The 15098-nt window shown below is 37.7% G+C and overlaps 1 protein-coding gene across 1 annotated transcript in view; it reads left to right on the top strand.

Annotated features, from left to right (window-relative positions):
• The first annotated feature begins 8024 nt into the window (after positions 1 to 8024).
• LOC106661021 (GATA zinc finger domain-containing protein 10-like) overlaps positions 8025 to 15098 on the top strand; it is a 49517-nt gene continuing 42443 nt past the window's right edge. The window contains exon 1 of the mRNA XM_014384121.2: positions 8025 to 8332. Coding sequence (XP_014239607.1) covers positions 8269 to 8332 — 64 coding nt within the window. The 5' untranslated portion in view covers positions 8025 to 8268. The remainder of the gene's footprint in view (positions 8333 to 15098) is intronic.

Genomic DNA, 15098 nt, shown 5'->3' with positions numbered 1-15098 from the left:
TAGCACAGGCTAGAGTTTATCCACTTCTCTCTTTGTTTTGTTTGGATCCATTCTGCGATGGAGGATTCTATGTTTGTTTTTGTTTTCCCAAGGATAGGTTCGGGGCCTATGTATGGTCTTGCAGATCCTCTTCTGGCCAGCCTGTACGCCTCTTCGTTACCCAGAATTCCCCTGTGCCCTGGTACCCAAGATATCATCAGGTTGTTGTGTTTTCCCAGGTTTTGGAGATTTTGGATACATTCACTGACTAGTTTTGATGTAATTCTTTTACATGCCAATGCTTTAATAGCTGCTTGACTGTCTGATCTTATGAGGATTTTTTTGTCAGTGTAACCTCTTTTAAGATTTTCCAGGACACAAGCGTTGATGGCATGTATTTCTGCTTGAAAGACCGAAGTATACTTCCCTAATGAGTTTGATTGCTCATATTTTGGGCTTGTACAGAAAACGCCTGATCCGGTTCCTTCGTTTGTTTTGGAGCCATCCGTATACCATATCATTGTATCTGGTGCTTTCCTGTGTTCTTCCTCTCCTTTATAGTCTGTTGAGACTTTATAGGAAGTTGTGAAGATTGTTTCCGGGATCATGTAGTCAGTCCCCATTTCTAATAATTGGTGTCTGATTTTATTGAAAAACATTTTATTTATCGTGCCAACGTTTCGATCTTTATTGAGATCATCTTCAGGGCCTCGGATTTACGAGCATTGTTTAAATTTAACAAATACATGTAGGATGTGGAAAAAAGTTAATTTATACAATGCAAAATATATTTTTTATGTTCAATCAAAGTATTTCTACTCACACAAAGTGTTTGTTTTCTGTGTAATTGTGTCATTCTTGCGTGTCGTGTCGAGAGTGCCAGTGAGATTTTGTGTTTATATACGTTGGATTTTGAAGGGGTGGGGAAGGAAGTTGGTATAGAAAAGACATTTTTGTATAAGGCGTCGTCTTCTTTGAGGTGAAAAGAGCCGACGAAGGGAAAAAACGTTGGTAATGGTTCGGCCAGATTATCCTTTCAGGATTATATAGACGGGGAAATATAGGAAAAGGGAAACTAAATTGTTGAAAAATTAGCCTATGTGAAAATTTTTGATGTGTTGAATGTTATGTGATGATATATGTATGTTATCTATATTGAATTTGATTATTGATATTGGCGTAGCGTTCATAAAATAAGAGCTAAAATCTATGGATTTTCTTTCACCATTTTGTTCATTTTTGCCTTTTTTATTCGTTAGTCGTTCAGAACCAACTGTGCACCAACAAAACCATGTCATTCAGGTTCTTTTTTGATACTACGCGCCTTTTCCCTTTGTAGTTAGTAAAGGAAGTGAATTTGATTTATGTTTGAAAAGGAAATTGTGCCTTTTGTTAGTTTGTCAACGGCGGAATCGACATTTAAAAATGTTCAATTGTTGATCGAGAAAATTATCAACCGGGGACAGTTTTATTGCTGGAGTCTTATCCTTTTTTACCTGACAACGCTAACAGATGACGGGTACTCTTTGTGTTGGAGAAAAGAATTGACCGCGCTACATCTTGAATAAAACTTCACCGGGGTTTTGATATACCGTAAGCGTTCAAAGCTAAAGGAAATAACCGCCAATAATTTTTTTTAAAATTAGAAGCACCACACGAACCATTCAACTACTTTCTGATTATAGCGGCTTTTTTCAAGGTGATGAGGGTAAGACTCATCACTCGGTTATGATAAACAGTTTGTCATAAATCATTTCTCATCAGTATCAATTGGGATCCTTCCTTAATTATGTTAGGCTTACTTTAGCTATTGATATACCAGAAACGATTTAGACTACAGGCCTAAGTGCCTAAACACTGTTTTATACGAAACAACGTAAATTTCATTTGGTGGTGATGCCATTCCGTCCGTACGGTAAGATAACAAATTTAAATAATCTATATGTTAGGTATCGGTTGAAATGAAAAAGTTAGTGCCACGAGCGGGATTCGAACCCACGACCTTCCGCTCATCACTCCGCTGCTCTAACCTCTTGAGCTATCGTGACTTAACGTTACACACAAGTTTGGATTATGTTCCATCGAATACACTGCAACATCAAAAGAAACCGACCGTTATTTTGTTTTTCCTGTCTTTTGTATGAGTTTGTAAAATGTAAAGTGGTGAAAGGGTCAGCATTGTGTTGTGTTGGCTTTCTTTGTTTTATTGTTGGGATAAGTCTGGGTGGAAACAACGAAAATTTAATTTGGTGGTGATACCATTCCGTCCGTACGGTACAACGAACTTAAATAATCTTTATGTAAGGTATCGGTTAAAATGAAAAAGTTGTGCCACGAGCGGGATTCGAACCCACGACCTTCCGCTCAACACTCCGCTGCTCAAGTGGTTAGATCAGGGGAGTATTGAGCCGAAAGTCGTGGGTTCGAATCCCGCTCGTGGCACTTACTTTTTCATTTCAACCTATACCTTACATAAAGATTAATTAATTGAAAGAAGTTATTTGGTCAATTGTACCACGAAATATAATGGAAAAAATTTTAAAAATTTTCTTCGGTATCAGAATGTAGGGATGCTTTAAAAACTAAAAAAAGTAGTTTTTAACGCTTATTTTACGTAAGTGTTTCTAACAGAATGACAGAAGTTTACAAGAGCTTTTAAAGTGAGAAATATTCAGAAACTAGTCACAATTTAACTAAAAAAATATGGTTTCAAAACTTTTTTGGTTATCTATGTGATATCTTGTTAACACTATGACTCCTTATTCTAACGAAGAATAGCCTGATATACATCTTTGTATATTTATATATATATCTGATATACATGTACGGATTTTGCGGGTTTAATGGGACATCATTCAAATATTTTTTCCATTGTATAAATTCACTTTTTCCACATCCTACACGTATTTGTTAAATTTAAACAATGTGTATAAATCCCAGGCCCTGAAGATGATCTCAATACAGATAGAAACGTTGGCACGATAAAGAAAATGTTTTTCTAAAACCTTTGTCACAAGAGACCGCATTTCACGATCTCCCAATAATCATCACAAATTTCTTCATCTTTGAAAACAAGTAATTAAAAAAGCAATTGCACCACTAAAAAGGATATTAAACGTACTCCGTTTTCTGAAATTTGCTGGTCACCAGATTTGGAAATAGTAGTTGAGAATCATCATAGGTTTTCAACTTGGAAATTTTTTTTTTTCAAAGTCCTCGTTACTAGAATGGTTTACAAGTTCCGAATTCATCACATCTTATTGGAAATTTAACGTAGTTTTCAAAGGTGTGAACGGATTTGTCCAAAACCTTTGTTTTGGAGTTATCATTGTTTATTTGAAGCAAGGTCGTGAAATCTTAAAAAATCATAAAAAGTAGAATAACTCCGAAACTGCGGAGATTCGGACCATAGTTAATTAGACCTTTTTGGTTCCATTTTGAATGTAGAATCTACGGGCAAAGATGTAACACGAGTAGCCGAACACCCTATATAAGTCTATTATATTTAGTGGTCTATTGACCAAATTACTTCTTTCAGTTAATTAGTCTGTTTATGTAAGGTTTTGCTTGAAATGAAAAAGCTGAAGGTCGTGGGTTCAAATCCCGCTCTTGGCACTGGCTTTTTCATTTCAACCAAAGCCTTACATAACCCTGTATAAGGTTGATAGGGGTGATAAAAGATTTTAGGAAAGGGGGGGAGAATAAACTTTTGTTGCAAACATTGATAATTTTTAATTACAACAGTTTATAGTAGCTGGCACAATGAAAAATATCTAGAAAATAGCACAGATTTTTGGGTTTTAAACTTTTTTTGTACCTTATGTTAACAGGCAAGTATTATATATTACACAGGGCGGGCGACCAGGACCCGAGGGGTTAAAAGCCTGAGTAGGCCCGTACCCCATTAACAGGCAAGTAACAAAGCAGAAAAATATTTACAGAATCTCAAAAAATCGAAGTTTTTAGATCTTACTTTCATGTATGCGTTTTTAACAGGATGACAAGTTTTTAAGAGCTCTCACGTTGAACAATATATAGAACAATCCTGAAAATCTGTGTTTTTCGACTTTTTGTTGTACTAATTAGAGATCGTGAGATGCGGTCTCACGATATCTAAATAATCATTAATTAACGTTCCCTAAATATTACGGCTTTTTTTTACTTTGTTTTAACAGAAAAATATAAAGGAGAAAAAAAATATTTACAAAATAAAAAAAAATCGTATTTTTAGATCTTATTTTCACAGGATAACAAGAGTTTACAGTAGCTCTCACAAAAAATATCTAGAAATTCTCTCTGATTTTGTGTTTTTTGACTTTTTTACACCTTGTGGTAAAAGGAAAGTAATAAAGGAGAGAAAAATTTCAACAAAATTGGTGGTTATTTTAGCTCTTATCTTCATCTACAAATATCCAACAGAATATATCCATTAGACCATATTAATTATTCCAATTAATTATTCTTTTTATCTAAGGCTTTTGGTTGAGATGAAAAATCAATGTCACGAGTAGGATTCTAACCCACGACCCTCAATACGCCGCCGCTCTAACCACTTGAGCTATCGTGACTTCGATCCCCTCGGGCACCAACTCTTCATCCCAACCTACAACCGTTCGAATTTACCCTCTTGTTGCCATATTTTCAAATGTCGTGTAATCAGGATTCAATTCTCACCGTCTCACGAAGTGGCCAAGAGGAGCTGTTAGTGAAGTAATTACTTCTTTTCGATTATTAAATCAATCCATATTTCCTTAGTGATCATAATTGATTAACTATTCCAATTAATTATTCTCTTAATCTAAGGCTTTTGGTTGAGATGAAAAATTAGTGTCACGAGCGGGATTCGAACCCACGACCTTCGGCTCAAAAGGCAAAATGAGGGAAAATTCAAACGGTTGTGGGTTGGGATGAGGAGTTGGTGTCCGAGTGGATCGAAGTCACAATAGCTCAAGTGGTATTGAGCCGAAAGTCGTGGGTTCGAATTCCGCTCGTGACACTGACTTTTTTATCTCAACCTAAAGTCTTAGAAAAAAAAATTAATGTAAATAACCGCATCTCACGAGTTCTGAATAATTATCGATTAACGGCCGCTAATCACCACACATTAATGTAAATGTTGAATAATGCGGACATAGGAGCTAAACCGTAAGCCAACCTTGTTGTATTATATGTATTATTGAAGAAAAATTTCTCTCATTTTAGTAGCTGTGGATAAAATAAACTAAGTAGCCGGGGTATATTAAAAAAAAGAAGAAAATATACATGAATGAAGTCCCGGTTACGTTAGAGTCCTGTTTTCATCGGCATTCGGCCGGTTCTAACTGGTTTACGTACAGCATATACTTCTTATTTATTTATTTGTTTTTGTTTTACGACATTTTGTTTATGAAACTATGAAGTCCCTTTGTTCTGGGATTAAACTTTTTTCTCGTTAAGTAGCTTTTTTATTCGCAACCTTACCAGCCGTCCTTTCATTCCTTCCAGCAATGAAGGATCACAAATTCGTCTCTCTTACCCGAAACTTTTTTCTTTTAAATTTATCGCACAATAAATAATATGACTCAAATGATCATCGCAGTATTTTTTTCGTTTAAATTCTTTCTTATTGCACATGCTGTAATTCAGATGCACATCAATGAAATACGGTTACGTCAGGTTCAAGGTTTTCCTTGGCCTGTTTAGCCGATTCACCTTCTCAACATGTATTTACATATGTAATGTGTGCATATATATCTTTTGATTTATTTATTGTGTATGAAATCCGGTGCTAAAGTTGTTTTTGTTCAAGCATGTGACATCAATGCTTATTTATTTTTCATATCTAAAACCCGTTTCGAATCGAAACTTTAACACCAGTGCCCTTCAAGCAATCAATCTCTCTCACCCTCTCGTTCTCTCTGCATGACATTCTCACTCTTTCGCTTTCACTTTATCTCTCCCTCTCCATCCCTCCTTTTACCACTCGCTCTTTCTCTCACTCCCTCTCCCGATATCTATCTCTCTTTCTACAATTATTCAGAAATCGTGAGATGCGGTCTGGTGTGATGTAGGTTTTAGAAAAACATATTCTTTATCGTGCCAACGTTTCGATCTTTATTGAGATCATCTTCAGGGCCTGGGATTTTCAAACATTGTTTACATTTAACAAACATTTAGAATGTGGAAAAGTGAATTTATACAATGCAAAATATATTTTTTTTTATTCAATCAAAGTATTTCTAGTCACTCAAAGTGTTTGTCTTCTGTGCAATTGTACCATTCTTGCGTGTCGTGTTGAGAGTGAGATTTTGCTGTTTTATGTTTATATACGTTGGATCCTACAGCAGACCGCATCTTACGATTTCTGAATAATTACCGATTAACGGTCACTAATCACCACACTCTCTTTCTACCTTCATCAACCCCACTATTTCTTTATTTCTCTCACTTTTCCCTCTCCATTCCTTTTTATCCCTTTCTCTCACTTACAGAATCTCTTTTTGCCTCTCTCTCTTCGTTTCTTCCTTTTCTCCCTTAATCAGACACTTTATTTCTTCCATTCATTGACACTATCTTTATCCCTCTCATCCTCTCTCTCTCTTTCTCTCACGTTTTTCCTTTTTATCTCTTTCTATCACTCTTTAGTTCTTTCTCTCACTCACACTCTCTATTTTCTCTTTCTCTACGTCTCCCTTTCTAAGTTAGTCCCTGTTTTTATCCCTTTCTCTCACTCTCTTTCTCCTCCGCTCCCTTTCTACCTTTTTCTCCCTTTCTTTCACTCTTTATTTCTTTCTCTTACTCACATTCTCTATTTTTCCCTTTCCTCACCTCTCCCTGTCTTTCCCTCTCCATCTTTCTCCCTCTTTTTTTTCCTTTTATCTTATTCACCCTCTCTCTCTCTCTCTCTCTCTCTCTCTCTCTCTCTCTTTTTCTTCTTTTCTTCCCTTTCTCTCACTCTTTATTTCTTTCGCTTACTCGTACTCTCTATTTTTCCTCTCTTTACCTCTCCCTTTCTTTCCCTCTCCATCTTGCTCCTATATCTCATTTTATCTCACTAGTTCTCTCTCTCCCTCTCTCTCTCTCTCTCTCGCGCGCTTCCTTTTTCTTCTCCTCTCTGTCTTTCCCCCACTCTCTCTCCCACTCCCTCACATTTCTCCCCCTCTCTTTTTTCCTCTTTCTATCACTCGTTTTTCTCTTTCTCCCCTTCTCTCTCACTCTTTCTATCCCTTTTTCTCATTCACAATATCTACCCCACTGCGCCTCTCTGACATTTTATTTCTTTCTCCCTTTTTCTCTCACACGTTATTTCATCCACTTTCATTCTTTGTCCTTTTCTCTCTCCGTCCTTTTCTCATCTCTCTCTCTCTCTCTCTCTCTCACCATCTACCTCTCTCTATCTATCTACCAATCTATCTATCCCCCTTTCTCTTGGTCTGGAGAAAAGTTTCCTTAGTTCGGACATGTTTCTAATAGGAACTTTTCCAGTTGGTCTTCCAGGCACGAACCATCGGACCAACCACCCGCAGGCGTGCGCATACAAGAGGACACACACACACACACCTTCGGACTGGAAAAACGCTTCCTCAGTCCAGACATGTGAACATGCGATGCCTTAATCTCGTTTCTTGTTTTTTTTAATGACAATTTTTGATTCGCAACGTCACCAGCCGCCCTCCCTCGGATGGACCATCACACAAACAAACATTCCCCCCTGGAGAGGAAGAGTAAAAGGAAGGGAGAAAAAAAACTACAAACCGAAGGTCCTTAAAAAAATCCGTATTAATAAATTCCCCGAATCTATCCCAGGGAGGATTGAGGCCGTGGAAAACTTGAGAGTAGGCAAGAGGAAATTGTCCCGGCTCTTTTGTCTGGGCGTACCTGAGCATTTGTCAGGTATAGTTTGTAATTAGTTGTATGTAATGGGAGGGTCCGGGGGGACCACATGGTCGGTCCTGGGGACTCCTTTATAGAAACGCCGACAGATAATAGACCCCCCCACCCGGCCAAAATCCCAATCCCCACCGCCCCTCTCGTACTCTTCTCTTCTACAATTCTCTTCACTTCAGTCAGGCTCAGTTGTGAACCTCTTCTCTTCTTCCGCGTTCTACACCATACCGGATTTTAACAAATAAAAATAATAACACTTTTTTTTTCCTCGTTGTTATTATTCATTCTGTAACTTTTTCGTACGCGTATGGTAGAGTTTTTCTCGAATTGTGACCGTGAACTTGAAAGCCGATGTTCGATCTGTGATGTGGTTTCTTGTGATTTTTTTTGCGAGTGGTCCTTATTAATTTCAGATCGAAGACCATGGCCAATTACCTCGTCAGATGGTGGAAGACAAAATTCCTGAGTGGATATAAACAATTCACAGGTATATCGTTGTTTACATTTTTTTTAAATTTGAATTTTATTTTATTCGTGTTTTTTAAATTAACTTACAATCTGGCCCTGGTAATTGATAATGTCGTCCTGTCGTCCTGGACGGATTTCTGCCCAGGTAGAATTCGAACGGAGGGCGGCGAAAAGTCCTCGCGTATGTTTTTGTAAATGCTAGTAGGTTCTCTTTGTCGGCTTATTAAAGAGAGGAGCTCTCGGTAACCGGGGTTGAAATTTGTCAAGTTGGGTCAACCCCGGTTTCCACACGGTTTCGAGGGGGTTGAAAGAGTGGGCAAAGTCGTCGAGCTGACCGATGGATGAAACAAAGACGAGTCAGTCGCCCCTTTGGAAATTAACTTTCGTTCTAAGGCTCGGAGGATCAAAGGAAGGCGATGCTTTTGGAACACGTAGTTGCCCTTTGTCGGCATTGCCGCACTTAAAGAATCGAGTTCAGGCCGGAATTTCTCATGAGGGGTGCTTCAAAAAACTCGTTCCCCTTTTGAAATTTAGTATTATATCCAACCCGACGTTTCGGGACGTCCGACTTTTCCCCGTACGATGTTAATTCACCCCCGCACGTGTTCCGAAAGAGATCTCCCTACTAATTTATTTTTCATAATGGGCGATAAAAAAGAAACCCGAGATCCGTCCGCGTTGTAAAATTACGACCCTCTCCGACGGATTCCTTTTATCCCGGGGGGACCGTAAAATCTCGTAGGAATGTTTCCTCGTCTCTGTTTTTGTCCGTGCCCTCTTATCGGAAAAGACGTCTCGTTTTCTCGAGATACGCCTGGAGAGACGTGGGACGTCCTTCCGACCCACAGGCTCTTCATGGGACCCTCTTGACCCATACCGTATGATTCCTCCACATTCCGATATCCACGACGGAACCCGGGAACATACCAGTTTCTAAACTGTCCAGTTGGACATTACATAATCGCGTAGCGTGTCCAAAATTGGCTTCTTAATGCATAGAATGCCGTAACTATCTCTCAGGACCTTCTTGGCAGATACCGGATGGTTCCTCCACATTACAATATCCACGATCGAACTCAGAACTTACCAATTCCTAAACGGTCCATTTGGATGCTGCATAATCGCGTAGTGTGTCCAAAAGTGGTTTCTTAATGCATAGAATGCCGTAACTATCTCTCAGGCCTAGATTTTTGACCGGTTCCAGTACGTTTTGCTGAGATTCTTTTCGACAGCTCCTATTCCATTTTTCAACTTTACTCTGTTGCTCTACGAACTCATCGACCCCAAGAACATACAATATCTAAGCCTGTGAGTAAGAACCATCCTTTACAAAAAAAAGAAAATCCTGCATTGACGAATTGACCATAGATTGATTTGCCCGTACATAGATTCATAATTAGCCCTCATCACCTCAAACTGACTCGTGGTTCTAGGTATGCTTTGACTATTTAAAACATATTATATTAATCTTTTTTTTTAAATAAAAACAGAATTTACTCATAAGCGCCAATTGTACAAAAAAATTCGCATAATTTAGCCGAGATGGGAAAAGCACGTGTTTTTTTATCACATTACGCGTTGTTGATATAAAGAATTAAAAGTGTTGAACCATTGTGGCAGTAGGATTAGATCCCGACCGTCAAACGTACACGTCTCTTTTATGGTCCCATTCCTAAATTTCATGATCTCCTATTAAACGAGTCCAAAAAACATTTGTTCGAAATTGTTCCTGTACTTACAACAACCTTTCACAGAGCAATCAAAATTATTTTTTTAAACAATTATTAACGGTCGTATCTCACCAAAAAGTGTCGCGACGAAGGAGGAAACGTAACCCCCCCTGGCAATACCGGGTTAAAATATGAATTATGCCCCAGCTGAACCCGCTTATGCTCGATCAAACTGCCGTCGTCACTTTCTTTCGAGAACACCGCGGTTTATCGTCCTTATCCGGCAACTAGCGAAAATTTAGATTATCGTACAACACCCACTTTTCATTTCAGATTATCAACGGGATTTTTTTTTTAATTTTGTGCTTGCGGCTCCGATAATTTCACTTGGTAACCATTTTTCCAGGGATCTGTTATTTTATTTTTAAGCTTACAAATCATGCAGAGCCACAAATATAAAATATACCTGCAATTCTCGTGTTTTCGGTTGCCAATTATAAGATACTACGATACAACTGGAAAATATGTAAGTTGTGAGATTTCTTCTTGAGGGCTGAGAACTGAAAAAACTTTTGATCCTTTCCGTTGGTCTGGTCTTGTACGTTCAAGATTACGAAACACCTGATGAGTAAAAACCAGCGAGAATAGACGGGCAAAAACGAAAAGAAACCACCAAACTATATAAAGGATGAAAAAGTCAATAATCATACATGATATTTTTCGAACCGACTTTGTACCGTGTGAGATTTTTTCTGGGTTCTGTGGGATGAGGGCCCTGTAATTTGGTCGTGTGTCATTTTGATCCGCTTATCCTAGCCGGTTCTGTCAGCTGAAGATTCCGAAGCACGCCTGAGTACTAACTAGCGAGGATAGGCGGATGAACAGAAACGGTCAAATTACAAATAGGTTCTAGAATGGATGGCAAAACCCAAAGATCAAACATTTAGACCATCTTTATTAGACCTGAGATTAATCATTTTTGAATCTTTTGAGAATCGATCTTTGGATGTGTAGAGTGGATGAAGCTGTTTGGTTTATTTTTCATCATTTTGGGCTGTCTGTTATCGCTGTTTCCAGACCAACCAGTGAATCTATCGAGATGCAGAAATACGCCTAACAGAATAAACCAGCGAGGATAAACGGATCAGAAAGAAATCACCAAACTACTGAGAATAAGAATTTCATTTGGCTGCTTATCTCATCTGGTTCTGTCTTAAAGATTCGAAGAATGAAAATTACGAAACGTGCCAGTCAAATAACCAGCGAAACTAGATGGACCAAAATGTTAAGAAATTACCAAACTACGTAAAGAAAGAAAAACAATTGTCGAACACAAGGATAATTTTCATTAGACCAGAAATGGACCAAATTTAAACGTTGTTTCTGGAATCTGGTGAGCAACCTGTAATTTGATCGTTTCCTATCATTTCGGTTATCCTGTCTTTATCCTTCTTATCCTGGCTCTGTCTTCTGAAGATTACGAGATGCCAAAACACGTCTGAGGATAGATGTACCAGATTGAACAAAAACGGTCAAATTACAATTACAATAATGTTCCAAAAATGATGAGAAGGTCAAACACACCGACTTCATCAAACCCGAGATCAATTTTGTACCTTATGACATTTCCTCTTGGAGTATGCTTAGTGATGATCCAGTTTGGTCGTATTCAGCCTATCTTAGGTGTTTCCGTACCCAGCACTGAAGATGGCGAGAAGTTAACGCTCTGACGAGCCAACTGTCCCTGATAAACGGAAACGACCAGAATACATACAGAAATTATGAAATAGGCCGATGGTCAATCAATTAAATCAGCTTTATTACACCGGAGATTAACCTTGTGAGATTTCCGATGAAGATCTGCGGGATGATGAAGAATCTGTTGGTTATTCTTTTTCGAGCATTTTGGCATTGGCCTCACAGTTCTCAGACCCAGTAATGAAAATGCTGAAACGCATTTGGCATATAAAAGCTGGGTAGACACGGAACAGGATCAGAAATCAGATAAAAGCCTAATTTCCTAAAACATTGATATTCATTTTTGCTGTATTTTCTCTAAATTGGCCGTTTTTAGTCAGTCTCTTGGAGACATTGATGAGGTCGGTGGTCAGCCGAAAGAACTCGATGGTCTCGACGACAACCGAAGCATCATTTTAAAACTGATGATGAAACCAGTGAATTGTTCTCATATATCGTGTTTCCTAGACCCTGAGATAAATCATATTTATACCGTGTTGATAGATGGTTATGCCTATGCTTTATTGTGAATCAAGTATCTACAAATTATTTGACATTTTGTTGATACTTGATAGATCCTGCACGTCACAGATCGTTTTCCTTATCGTATAAACAAATAATTTATAAGTAAAAGTTTTCTTTTTCTATAGGATGAAAAAAAAAAGCCGGCCGGACGTGTACCGGGGCGGCGGTAATGTGTTTGTGTTGGTTAGCACACATATAAAGAAAAGCGGCTCCTTTGAACTTCCTACATCGACAATGCCAAGTTCAAAGGAGACAATAAGATAACCATGTGGTCTCTGGATATGGTAGGTCGAGTAGGTGGACGAGGAGGGGCGTCCGAGGCCGTGGGTGGGTTCGGGTTGGGTTTTGGCTTTGGGAAACGTCGGCGGCATCCCTTTGAACTCGGTGGCTTCCCTTCACCGATCTCGGCTCTCGGTTCTGGTCCGATGCCAAGTGAGTCAACCCCACAATCAACCGAGTCGATCCCACCTTCTTTTAGGATTGAAAAAAGGACGGAGCCTTGTATTACATAAAACCACGGCTATTAAATCAGGTTTGAAACCGGCGGAACTCCAGCTTCGGCTCCGTCTCATTGTCCTTTTTTTCTTTTCTTTTTAAATATTCAATTCTTCTCTTCCGTACTTTCTAACTAAGTGTATAATTCAAAATTCAAATGTGGCACAGTTCAGCTATTAAAATACTACTCCAATCCACAGTACGATTGCTTTTCGATTCATCACTGACGCATGTAGTAAAAGTTCAATAATTTAAAGCAACTATTTTTTTCGCACCTCCTTACTTTTATCTTTTTCAGCGTTTAACTTGCAATTTACCCAAAATCAAAGGAGCTTAAGATTCCAGGGACTCGACACTCTCCGGAGGGGGGGGGTTGTTTACATTAAAGCCGGAGGTCGTTGGTTCGAATCCCGCTCATGACACTAAGTTTTCATCTCAACCACACAACATAAAAATTATAAATCGATTTATATTAAATTTAAACTCGATTGATAATACACTTTTTCCGACAGATTTTTACTGCCCTCCGTGGCGAAAAAAATTAACATTGTATAAATTTTTTTATCCAAAATTTTTTAGCATTGTATAAATTCTTCTTTTTTCACATCCTATATGTATTTGTATAATTTAAACAATGTTTATAAATCCCAGGCCCTGAAGATGATCTCAATAAAGAACGAAACGTTGGCACGATAAAGAAAATGTTTTTCTAATGTTAATTCGAAATTAAAAGAGGTTAATGTTAGTTCATAACTTTGAAATCGAAATTAAAAAGGGGTTAATTTGAAATGAAGAACTTTGAAATAAAAAGGACATTGTTATAAAAAAGGATTAATTTGTTAATTCGAAATTAAAAAAGGTTAATGTGTAAATTAAAAATTTGAACTTTTAAGAGTGTTAATTTGACATATAAAAAAAAGGGTTCGTTGAAAAGAACAATGGTTAATTTGACGGCAAAAAGCTATTACGTAATAAATATTTAATTGTTCATAATTTTTATTTTAAGTGCAATTAATTTTTATTTGGTCTTGTACTTAAGTGACCAATTACTTTACATTTTTTTTTAAAAATTCTAGAATTATATTAAAAACAAAAATTATTTTTATATATTATTTTATATAAAATAATCCAATTAAATCATTTTTTATATCTTTTTTTGTCATATGCAGGAATTTCACTTTACATACTTACATTTCATACCGTATCGTACGTTTCGAATATTTCGAAGAAAGGATTTGGGGGGTGTCGGTGGCCGCAACGGTAGGCGTTGACAGGGCGCTCATCACTGTAAGGTAAAGGTCCCGGGTTCGAATCCAGCGGCCCTGCATTCGAACCCGACGTACTTACAAATGGGCTTTTTTCAAAAAATCGACACCCCAAGGGTTCATATAATCTGAAATAAAAAGGGCTCATTTGATATTTAAAAAATGGTTAATTTCGAATAAAATAAAAAAACTTAAGAGTTAAAAAGTTTTAATTTGACGGAAACAGACCCTCCAAATATGAGACGTGATGAAACTAGTAAAAAATATATCGAAGTTTTTGATTTGTTTCTTAAATTTGAAAAAAGACGAAATCAATCGCCCTTGTAAGGCGTTTTGTCGATCGTACAGAAAAGTTCCAAGTGAAAGTTTTCAAGTCGAGGGTGGCGGATAAAGTATTCCAGATATAAGATTTTTTTTCTATTACGTTAACTTAACGCTAGTTGTTTTAATGCAATTAAAAAGGCGATGGTGATTATTTTTAATTTTTGTGTGTGTGTGTGTGTGTGTGCTGTTAAAAATTAAAATATTACGCGACAGATGCTTTGCCCTTGTTTCATGTATGAAGGACGGGCTCGTTCCGCTTCGGAAGAGATCAAAAGAGACTTTATTAGCTCGGCATCTGACATGGTTTTTTTTCTCTCTGTGTGTCTTTGGCGGCTAATTGGTCGTTGATAAAATAGTAAAAGGTCATCAACAGGCTAGATAAGAAAAGAATAGACGAGATCCGACGGATAGAACCGAGAGGCTGTTAATGTTAATTCGTTTACAATGGGTTAATTGTAATGAAACTTCTTATTCGCGATCGTAAAAGTTTTGGATTCGACCACGATTCAGGTAATAAGATCCGTTCTGATCTACGCCGAGATTCCAGCCTCATGAATTATTAATCGAGGAGAGACGGATTTAATAAGAATTAAATTGTGATTGCCATACTTTTTAATTTGAAATTCTACGATGCTAATCCCACTTTCCTTCTTAGATTTTAGACGATTTTAGAGCTACTGGCTCATTCCGGGCCACAATGTATCCGTGAAAGCTCTCAGGCTTGACTACTCACTTTCGAACAAATCAGAAACATTGATTTTTCTTAAAA

This window comes from Cimex lectularius, unplaced genomic scaffold (assembly GCF_000648675.2).
Source record: "Cimex lectularius strain Harlan isolate CLEC.00 unplaced genomic scaffold, Clec_2.1 scaffold75, whole genome shotgun sequence".
NCBI classification, from domain to species: domain Eukaryota; kingdom Metazoa; phylum Arthropoda; class Insecta; order Hemiptera; family Cimicidae; genus Cimex; species Cimex lectularius.
Note: the sequence above shows the minus strand (reverse complement) of the source record. Positions and strands in the feature narration are given on the sequence as shown.